The sequence below is a fragment of the Ochlerotatus camptorhynchus genome, unplaced genomic scaffold, assembly GCF_037179485.1.
Source record: "Ochlerotatus camptorhynchus isolate MF236.1 unplaced genomic scaffold, CSIRO-AGI_Acam_v1.1 ptg001177l, whole genome shotgun sequence".
Lineage (NCBI taxonomy): Eukaryota > Metazoa > Arthropoda > Insecta > Diptera > Culicidae > Ochlerotatus > Ochlerotatus camptorhynchus.
The window spans coordinates 19,732-31,521 of record NW_027041544.1 but is presented as its reverse complement, the minus strand read 5'-3'; the positions used below and the strand labels follow the sequence as shown (position 1 = coordinate 31,521).

The following is an 11,790-nucleotide window of genomic DNA, read 5'->3' as shown; positions in this document are numbered from 1 at the left end:
GAAAAAGTTCTTGAATTGGATCCCAATCTATGTTTCCAACTTGGCGAAAATGGAGGTGATTTGTCCATCGTTCCAGAGTCTGGCGAATATTATCCTGTGGAGTATGCATCTCAGGAAGAAGTGCTTGAATTGGATCCCAATCTTTATTTTCAAGTTGGTGAAAACGGAGAAGTAATTGAAATAACAGTTACTGATCAATTAATGCTTCCAAATGGACTATGCACAGCTGATTCTTCAGATCTAGTAGAGCAGACAAGCTATTTTCTATCAAACACAAAGGACTTCGAAACGAGCAGTTCTTCTTCGGCGGTACCGATACCCGAATCAATTAAATCTGGGAAAGCTGGCAAAAGAGTTGTGAAGCGGAATGCTTGTGCAGAAGAGCTGACATCGGTTGAGTACCGGAGGCAACTGAAAACTACAAGTGCAACACAAGCGATTAAAAACATCAACAAGAAAGGTATAAAACCAGCTGCTGATGTAGTAAATGATGTTTTGTGCTTCTATTGTGGAGATTTATTCAGCTCAACAGGAAACGGAAGTGGATGGTAGAAGTGTCCTCGTTGTGATATTTGGTTCCATGAGTCTTGTTCTGAACAGGGTTCCATTACTTGCAGCACATGTGTTTGATTTTCTACAGGAATATAATATGATATGAGTTAAAAAGAAATGTTACTATATAAAATGATAAAATGCTCTTTTATACTGAAGTAAACAAATTACACACTGAATTAAGGCATAGTTTTAATGCACATGACCAAGTTCATCACAGATCTGTACATGAAAAACATATAAAGATATTAATAAACAGTTTAAGTGAAAAATAAATGTGCAATGGAAAAGCAAGTAAAATTAATTCTAGTCTTCAAACAGAGGGATGTAAATTACTGTTGGATGTCGTTGAGCTTGACAAAAATCTATCTTCTTATCTGTAATAATATCAATGAACTTAAACTATTTTGTATAAGATGTATTCATTCCTTTAAAGAATTATCCCCGGTAGAACATTGTAGTGGATTCAGTCCTTCTAGAACCATTATCCGGCTCACTTGATTTATTTTAAATTATTATCGGTTTACAGGGCGTGCTCCACGGAGAACCAAGTTCTTCGTTTAAACCTTAAGGCGTGTATAAGATCAGTGAACTTGCAACTCATAGCTCATAGCAACTCATAGAAAATCACTGTTGTTTCCAAGAGGGACCCGCCCTAGTTTATACTTATGCCTCTATTCGCATAAAAGTGAGATGCAAGTAATAATTCCACTGGATGTGGGACTGTTACGTAAATAGAGGTCGTAATCACTTGCAACAGTGGTGGATGAACTGAACTAACCCCCGCGATTAATGGCACATCGAATACTGAAAGGATTCTACCGAAAAAAAATTTTTTTTGTGGATTGATTTAGTGCATCAAAAATGATGATTGATAATTGAAACGAGATTGTGCGTCGTTCACTTGCAAAACTGGCTGTATTCATGAACTTACAAAGCTTTGTTTAATTAATGGCAAACATTCTGTTAATATTGGAAACACGCCTTTTCAATAATCTTTAGCAATTCAAGCTGAACAAATTGAACTCCACCATAAATAACTATGTACGAATTTTACCTGGCGAATATTCGATGGAATCTGGACTTAACTTGAATGTTCTCAGAATTAATTGGCACCTATGGTCTGCAGCAGCAAATCAGAGTTTGAACGATACGCCTTCAAGAAGCTCCAAATTATTTATAAAAGTCAGAAATGTGAATCCAACCGAAAGACTACTTCGACTGCATTATCATTCTAAAACCATAGGTTGCCTGGTTTTTGTTTTCTCTGCTAACATCAGTCTCACGTGCTGCAGACCAGTGCGCGCGCTACCGTATGCGAGACGCAATACGAATAGTCTCATAGTCATAGCAGTCTCATGCGCAAGAGATTTGTAGCTCTCTGTTTCTCTCTCTTCAGTTTTGTCGCATCTCACATTCTCATAATGTGTGTGTGCCGCACTGTTTTGTAAGCACAGCACATTTCCGGATGTATGCGTTTCATGAGAACGAGTATCATGCGACGTCGCGTGAGGCGAAGCTCATGCGCTTTTCTCAATGAGACGTCGCTAAGCGACGTCTCAATGCGACATCGAAATAACAAACTAAACTAGAAGACCAACTCGTGTTCTTGATGCGGGAAAAGTGTTGTTTTGTTTTGAAAACGATGGAAAGCGACCTAGCTACTACACTCTTATCGAACATGGAGAAGAGGTGTCAGATGGCTATGACCAACAAAGTTTTTCTAGCAGCAATTTTCGTTGATTAAAGGATTAACTTGAAAAATAGCCCATTAATAACGAACGCAGGAAGAGATGTGGCTTTGGTAAGCGAAATGAACAATCAAGTTGTGGTTTGTTTGCTCGTTAATATGCTTTTTTTTTCAATTCCACCGAGGGTCCACGGTACTAACACTAGGACTTTTTAGAAGTCTGTTGTCGCAAATTGATTGTTTCAATTCAGCATCATGGTGGCTGGTATGAACTATCCTGTGAGCACTAACACATCTGAAGAATTCAGATGCTGCCGTAGTAAGTTTTGTTGATTGACAGGTATTCAATACAATTCCTGAAGCAAGAAGCTTAGCAACAATCAGTAATACAGATATGACACAACTTGTTCCTAAATTTATTAAATTAACCTTAATCCAGCATTTCGTACCTACGTACACTGTGGTGCAAATTTGATCGGACAAAGGTCGTTTTCATACAAAGTTTAACATGTTTTAAATGTGTTCTTTTATGATCATTTGAGCTGAAAGTTTGACGCAATACTACAAATATGTTGAATTTCACGTGTAAGAAATACCAAATTTTTTGAAGCACCTGTACAATTAAAATTTGTGCATAGCTAATCGGACAAAGGTCAATGGAAAAGCAAGTTTTGAGTCAAAATTTCAACTCAATTGATCATAACAGAACAAATTTACAAAATGTTAAACTTGGTTGATTTTTAAGTGTAGACTTGTGTGTATGTAATGAGAAGTCACCACCAACGTTTTTGCAGCAAAGTACACTTCTACGTTGAAAATAATCCCTTCACTATCACTCAAGCCAGACAAAATACAAATATTAATCTTCAGAGTTCTATCATTACTAGCGTGTTGATATGATCGGTCAAGTCAGACCGAACTGTGACATTTTTTTTTTGATTTCGAGAAAAACGAATTTAAAGTTGGCTGTTCAATTTGTGTCTTATGTAATGGGACAAATCATTTGACCGTTTTCTCTTGCTACTCGAATTTTTCAATTCTGGCTGAAAAAGTGAAATGTAGCTGAGGGAATTCTTGATCTTATGATATCATTAACTCATTTTTTGTTTTTATTTGGCTATTTAGTCCCTTCTGACCTAACGCAGACCATATGAACTTGTATAGTAAAATGTAGTGCTGTTTTACATTCAAAATCGTCCATTTATATTTTTAGTGGTCTGAGTAAAAGTATTCTGAGGGATTTTTTAGCGCTGCAGTCTAATTTGGTTCAATTGCGCAATAACTTGTTTATTTATCCACCAAATGGGCTGAAAGCTTCAGAGGCTTCCAAAAACTGTATTTTAGAAGATTTCCGCATAAAGACTTGTTGAAGGACACATAGTTCCAGAGATATTCCGGTATTATTTGGGTTGCTAACATGCTAACGGTATCTCAACTACCGTAAGGTTGCAATCCACCGCTCACGTAGTTTTCCTTTACCTTCCTTTATCATCCTTTCGACAAGCAATTGCGTCTTTCTAAGAGCATGAGTGGTGATCTTACGGTGATTCCAGTATATCTCTGGAACCATGTGTTGAGCCTGCTTGAATCTATACTAGAAGATATTTCTGGAACCGTCTAAAAACTTCACTCCATTTCAAAAGCCACATGTAAAAAGGGTACACAAGTCTTCTGTGATCAAACCCTTGCAGTCCCTTCACTCGTCACCCGACAACGTCACATATGGTGGGACCGCGAGAAGGCATGCGAAACAGCGCATGGCGATGGCGCCCGGAGAGAGCGCATTGAGATCTTTCAATGAAACAGTCGCATGTGATTGAATACATGCGTCGCATTGAGAGAGCAATGCGATGAGACAAAAAAATTGAAACGCTCGAATTTGTTGAGAGCGTTTAGCTTGTCGCGCGCATCGTTCTGGTCTCTCTTTTGTACAATTAATGTAGCACACCATGGATTTGAGAGTCATGCGACGCTCCGTCTCACAGCTCGCTGTCGCATTTGTGTACGCGTGAGATTTCCGGAAGCCTGGCTGCAGATACCGTTTTCTATTGCCGTTTCCGTTTTGCGGTATAGCTACTCCGTCCTACAACGAAATAATTCTTGATGTTGTTATCGTTGTTATCGGTGGCACCATTGTTTACAAGCAAATGATTTACATTTACGTTTACAAAACAAATTATGTTGAGCTGTTAATGACTTGCAGTACACCGGTGCTATACCTCAAAAACGAAAACGACAAATAATAACCATTATAATGACCAACAGAAGCTTCTCCAAGAGTTTCTCTGTCGAACCATGGCAATTATAATGTCTTAAAATGTAATGCAAAACAAAAACAATGTACAAATTTCGATAGAGCATATAAGCCGGTTGTTGTGGTGCATTTTGCCCTTATGATGTGGTGCGTTGTACCTGCTTGTTTCGGTGCGTTCTATCCTTTTGTTTGGACTATAATAGAAAATCGTCATAAAATGTGTAAGATACAAGTGTTTTATATAATATTTCACTAGAAATATGCTTAAAACAGATTGCTTAATTATTGTATATGTTAATGAACAGGAAATCAATAAGATCTTCCTAATAAAATGCTGTTTTTTCTTAATCGGTGCGTTATTTACCACTCTCCCCTACTTTTTTTTTAGAAATGGGCAAGTACATCTTGTTGTTTTTTTTTTGTGAATGGAGCAAATTATGACCAAGATCATTCTTTATGTTATTGTGAAAGAATAAATCCCAAAAACTTTTAATTTTTATGCAGTTTAAAATGATAATTACTAATTGTTGACGATTCCATCTAAAGTTATGTATATTACGTACTTTGATGTAGGTGCATACAATTGTACATTATATATTAGGTTCTGTCTATCTTGTTCCCGTATTAAGTTTTTTGATGGCTTGAGAAATTTGTTTCGTTTTGTTGATGTTCAGTATTTTATTATTATAGCATTAGTAATTTTCTGAAACCAGAAACATCGTTGCTTAAAAAATCTTGCGAATATTCAAAACATTTTGATTTGGTATACTCAATTCGTTAGAGAATCGAGAAATGGTTGAAACCATAAAGCAAGTAAAGAAATAGTTGTCGTCATAAAACTATCAATAAAATGATTAACCTTCATTCAGGCGGCATTTGTGAAAAGGCATTTGTTGTCCAGAGGGTTGCTTCCCTTCACTTAGCTATAATTTTTTTTCGGTATGATGAAATCAGTAGATGTTATAATGATATGTTGTACTTGTAAGTTACAAGAAGACGATGTGAGATATGAATTTGACTTATAAAGCCTATACATTTTACGTTGTTTTTCCATTTAATTCTACTACTATTAAGAGGAACAAAAAAAACTTAAGATGTGTACAATGATTCTACTAAAACGCTATAAATCAATTTCGAACATTAAACCTGTCAATTTTGCTTTCAGATAATCACAATCAGCAATTTTATGCTCTTCTCTGCTGAACCCAAATTGAAAGGTTTTATGAGTCAAACACATACATCACAACGTCATATGATTATAACATCTAATGATTTCATAATTTCGAAAAACATTTTTTTTATAGTGAAGTGAGTGGAAGCAAGCTTGGTTGTCCGTATTATTTCTGTTCATGAAACGGCGATTGAATAAGAATTGAAAACAAGCCAAACATTTATAGCCCAAGCGAAGGATAAACTTGATGAATGCTTTTTACAACTTAATAATGAGTTGAAGAAAGGATCTGTTTATGAAAGAGATTTAACCGTAATAAATGCAGAAAATTTGAGGGAGTAGCAGATAGCTTACATTTTAATAATTCAAAGTTCTGTTACTACCTGATGCCACCACTGAAAATTGTTCATTAGTATAAGTGATAACAACGGGACTACATTTCACGCAAACTGCTCTGATATATTGTGGTATATGTAAGCCCGGCCTTATATACCAGCAATACGGGTAGCTACAACCAGTTCTGATTCTCGTTTGCTGCTCAGTGTGTAGTGTGAAACCGACGAGTAAAGACGTCAAATCGGGAGCACTAATGAAATTCTTCCTGCCGATATCGGTTCGAACGGTTGCTTCCAGCTCAGTACACATGCTGATACAATAGAGCTTGTGTATGGTGGATTTCATCGTATGAAAGAGTTGCAAAAGTGTGTTCCTGCTACCATCAAGAGAGAAAGAGTGTATTGAATCAAGAATAATAAGGAGAAAACAAGAAGTTTGGAGTGTATGTACAGCAATAATACGACTGGCGAAAGACTCGAAGCTCTCGAATGCATGATAATAAAGTGAAGAAAAATATATAAATATACATACAGAAGAAGCGTCGAATAAGAGTGATCAAAAAAGTCATTTATATACGATGAAGAAGAACTAAACAAAACACACTGAAATAACAACGATATATTTCTCATTTACAAAGTCCCCAGTGATGTTGAAAAAATAAAAAGAAGAAAAATTTGAGTAAAAGAATGCAGGAAATCTGATACGAAGAATAAGTAATGCCAAGATCCTGATTTGAACCTAAGTTGTGTGAATGCGTTTCGGTGCAGTTGGTTTAAACGGTGAAGGATTTGTGTGCAATCGTTAACTTGCAACTCGTGTCAAACAAAATGAGTCGAAAGTAGTAAAGTGGAAAATACAATTCACAGTTTCCATCGCATAAAACACCATAAACGAAAATATGATGATGGAGGAAGTGAATTTTATGCTGACTGAAATCCCCGGCGCATTTATATCTCACCGACCGCATGCAATACACCGTTTCGCACCTTATCCGTTACACCAACCTCATCTACAGCCCGCACCAATCTACATTCATCCACAGCCAAGGGTGGTAAGCCGGCCAAAAACGCCTCCCACACCACCGGCACCGGAAGGAACTCACATTAGACATTTGTATCCGGAGATTCTAGCCATCATATTTGAAAAGCTCAGTGTAAAGGACCGTGGAAGAGCGGCACAAGTGTGTACAACGTGGCGCGATGTTGCTTACTCAAAGAGTTGTTGGAGGGGTGAGGAAGCTAGCCTTCACCTACGGCGACCGTCACCTAGTTTATTCACATCGCTAGTGAAGCGTGGCATTAAAAAGGTGCAAGTGCTCTCGGTGAAACGACCAGCTCATATAAGAGATGTTGTTATTGGTGTACCAAACCTAGAATCGTTAAATCTTAGTGGATGCTATAACATTGTCGATATTGCACTAGGCTATGCATTTTCAACAGACTTATTGAATCTACGGACGCTAGATTTATCGCTGTGTAAACAAGTTACCGATTCCAGTCTTGGGCGTATTGCGCAACACCTAAAGAACGTGGAAATACTTGAACTAGGCGGCTGCAGTAATATTACTAACACTGGCTTACTGTTGATTGCGTGGGGCTTGAAGAAACTGAAACGACTGAACCTCCGATCGTGCTGGCATCTTACCGATCAAGGTATTGGTCATCTGGCTGGTCTGAGCAAGGAAACTGCTGATGGTACACCAGTTTTAGAACATTTAGGCCTGCAGGACTGCCAAAGGCTTTCGGATGAAGCACTCCGTCATATAGCGCAAGGGCTGGCATCATTGAAGAGCATCAATCTCAGCTTCTGCGTGTCCGTCACCGATAGTGGTTTGAAACATCTAGCAAAAATGACCAAATTGGAGGAGTTAAATCTGCGAGCATGTGATAATATTTCTGACATTGGAATGGCGTATCTGACCGAAGGTGGCAGTGCTATAATTTCATTGGATGTTAGTTTTTGTGATAAAATTGCAGATCAGGCACTGACGCACATTTCTCAAGGATTGTTCCATCTGAGGTCACTGAGTCTTAGCGCATGTCAGATAACCGACGAAGGGTTAGCAAAAATAGCCAAATCACTTCACGATCTGGAAACGTTAAACATTGGCCAGTGCGCTCGTGTAACAGACAAAGGATTGGAGGCTCTTGCGGAGGAGCTAATCAATTTACGTGCCATCGATCTATACGGCTGCACTCGATTGACGCCGTTTGGATTAAATAACATTTACAAACTACCGAGACTGTCTAAAGTTAATTTAGGATTATGGCATGTCAGGTGATGTGTTAGTTTATTATGAAATGATTGTTAAATTTTAGTTTTCTTTTATTATTAAACTTGTAACTAGACATGCGATAGTATTCTCTGTTACAGGGATTTTAGGTGTAAATTGTAGGAAAAAATTGTCTCAAAATCCATGATTTAGCAAATGAAGGTATGCGTTAAAAGAACATCACAAAAAACCTTTTTCCTAATACTCTCTGTCACAAATTTGCGTGAGGGTTTATTACAACTGCCGCTAAAACTGGATATAAAACATTTGCTATGTTAGCAGACAAATTAAATGCTGTACATAGTGACAACATATGAGAAAAGATTATAAATAAACACAGGATACCCAGAGAGTAGGACTATGCCTGAAATGAAAAATAAAAATCGAGTTTACATATAAATCCTTCACTGATAATCACAATGTTATCCTGTATGATTTTCCAATTGTCTGTTGTTGGTTGTCTTTTTGCTCTGGTCTGTTCTGGTTTCGTGAAGCTCTTCAGCGCATGAGTCATAAAATTAATCGGTTAGAATCTTAATTCATCAACACAGTATTTACGATATGTTATGTTTTGCTGGATTTTATACAGGTAATTTAGATACACCTGACAAGTTGAAGCAAGTGGTAAGTTTTTTTTTTAATTTGACATTTTCTATATATATATATTTTTTTCATTCATATTATCAGGTGAACTGACGTTATTGTTATGCTAACGCAAATATTTTATGGACACACAGCCAAGATTGTTGGTCTCCTGCACTAGAAGATATAGAAAACATCTTCTAAACGGGCACAGTTTGTTATTTGCATCATTCGAGAGCTATTTGGCCACCATCCGCCCCTACCCTCTGCTGCGCACGCTAGTGATCTCCTGAGTTAAAAGGATAGGCCAGTGTAGAAGCCAAAACAAAGGTCTTTTTCACGATTTTTTTTGCGAACAGAAACACTTTAAAAGAATGCGATTTTCTACATTTTATTGAAAATAATTTAAAAACATTTTCCCAAAGGTGGCGCTGCAGTCGTCTAAGTGATGGCATCCCCGGCATGAAGCGGTTTGCGAGCGGAAACGATTTGCAGCCAAAGGTAGTCCTAGAAGAAACTGGATAAAAGTTTCATAGACTAGAATGTATAAACTAGTGAAGTACCTGGCCGATTGTAAAAATATTGATTTTTGACAAAATGACACGCGTTTGAAAAAAGTGGTGTGATTTTCGGCAAAAATATCAAATATAACCTACTAAAAATTACTAAAAATCTTTTAAAGATAAAGATTAAAACTCAAGTATTTCACTAGGAAATAAAAAAAGTTTTTAACAAGCTACATAAAAAATCGAGTCGATTAATCAATTAGACATATGACTTTCGTTTCCGCCCGTCTTGAAAAACATGTTTAAAAAAAACCGTGATGAAAGATAAATTTCATGCCGGGAGCGCGCAGGTAGTCATCTAGTCTCTACTCCAAAATAATGCAAAAGAAAGTGTTCCCGGTTATAAAACCAACTGTCCCGTATTCTTTAGACTCTAAACTATCAATTAAGAAAAAAAAAATCAAAATCAATTATTTGAACCCGCTTAAATGTGGCTAACCCCTTAAATGAGTTGATGTATAGGATATAACACGACACAATTTTACAGGTACCTACCGCTCTCTTTATGAGGCTGTGCCGTTTTACATACGTGCATGAGATCAGTGAGCTTGCAGCACGGAGGTGCTCCATGTTTTGAAGACACCGCTTGAGTATTCGGAATATCACTTAAATGGGGGGTGAAACAACGAGATAGCGTCCTTGAGTTATTTTCTACAAATGATCTTACGACAACAATAGTTGTGGGACAAATAGTCAAAAGACAAAACGTCGAATGACAAATTTTCGAATGACAAAAGGTCGAAGGTACAAAAGGTGAAATGAGCAAACGATCGAATGATGAGAAAGGGGTCAAAAGGTCGAATGATGAGAAGGGGGAACAATAGTTTGAATGGTTTAAAGAGGGACACAATCTAATAGACTAAACGTCCTGTTGTCCTTTCGACCTTTTGTCATTCGACGTTTTGTCATTGCCACAAGTTAGCAGTAAATGCTTAAATCGTGAATTATATTTCTAATCATAAAGAGAGTGGTACCTAAAAACCTTTACATGCAAAGACATGAATATATTTCAGACTTTAGCTTGGGGGGCTATGGTAAGATTTGTTTATCCTTGAAATTAAAAAATCTAGTTTGTCACACAATATAATCAATATGATGTGATGTGATTAAAGTGATAATTCAGGGTAGATCCATAATTTTCATGGAATTTTTTCATCAACATTACATAAATCAGGATCCTTAGCATTCCCTTCACTCTTCAATCATTGCATTGGTTTCAAATAAGACATCTTGGTTAAGCGAAATAATCAGAAGAAATTTAAATTTAGGAATTCGTACCCATAAAGAATGGAATATATACCCATAAATATGATAAAATTGTACCCATAAATAAAGAAATTTTGACCCACAAATAAAGAAAAATGCACCTTTACTGCGTAGCTACTTAGATTGACTGTCCTGCTCTTGTTTTTTAGTCAAAGGAGCGAAGTGACGGAGAAGCCTCTAGAACAAGCTTCTAAAAGGAGATTCTAAAAAAAAAGCTGCCATAAAAATTTTCTAATGGAAATTCTAAAGAAAGATCTTTTTAATAATATCATAAAAGAAGCATGGGCAAGACAGTACATCTGAGCAGCTACGCATAGAGCAGAAGAGCATTTTCCCATAAATTGTGGGTAAATTTTTTATGGGTACAAATTCCTCCCTTAGCTCAGTCGGTAAAGGTGCAGCTGGGTTCAATTCCCGGTCCGATCTAGGAATTTTTCCGGTTGGAATATTTCTCGACTTCCATTGAGCATAGAGTATGATTGTACTTGCCACACAATTATACTAATGCAAAAATGGTACAAGCACCGAATGCTCACAATTAATAGCTGTGAAAGTGCATCTAGAACACAAAGTTGAGAGCACACAATAAGCTAATATGTGATAAGCAATAAGCTTGAAATGCGAAAAAGAAGAAGAAGTATTAATTTTTTGTATCGGTACATATTTCTTTGTTTATGCGTAAAAGTTTATTTGACAAGATAACTTTGAATCTAGACACATTAATCAGGTTTCTAAGACCAGGATCCTGAAATATGTTCTCAACTGAAGTCTAAGAATCTTGAAAATTTTGAAGTAATGAAATTGGGTTGTTAGCGGAATGCTCTAAATAAAACAGCAAAAATATAACCAATCTTCCTTTAATTCCACGTATTCTTAGACAATCTAGTGAGATTTTGCTTTAATTGTTGTGTATTATATTCTTTTCAATACCTTTGAAATATTCCTTAAGTATGATGACATTACAAATTTAGATAAGTATTATCTTTCAACATCACATAGTTCAAAAGAAAAAAAAAAATCTCAGAACTTCCTTGAAATGCGTATCAAAATGCTCTTGAGGAAATTTTGTCTTGGAATTCTCTTGAAACTCCTCTTAAAAGT

The 11,790-nt window shown here is 36.7% G+C and overlaps 1 protein-coding gene across 1 annotated transcript; it reads left to right on the top strand.

The window, feature by feature from the left end:
• The first annotated feature begins 6,221 nt into the window (after nucleotides 1-6,221).
• LOC135716247 (F-box/LRR-repeat protein 14-like) lies at nucleotides 6,222-8,432 on the top strand. The gene has a single exon (XM_065238929.1). The coding sequence runs from the start codon at nucleotides 6,902-6,904 to the stop codon at nucleotides 8,282-8,284; it is 1,383 nt and encodes a 460-aa protein (XP_065095001.1). The 5' UTR covers nucleotides 6,222-6,901; the 3' UTR covers nucleotides 8,285-8,432.
• The last annotated feature ends 3,358 nt before the right edge of the window (nucleotides 8,433-11,790 follow it).

What these genes read in the sequence shown, in the direction of transcription:
- LOC135716247 (XM_065238929.1), top strand. Translation starts at nt 6,902, where the DNA reads ATGATGATGGAGGAAGTGAATTTTATGCTGACTGAAATCCCCGGCGCA.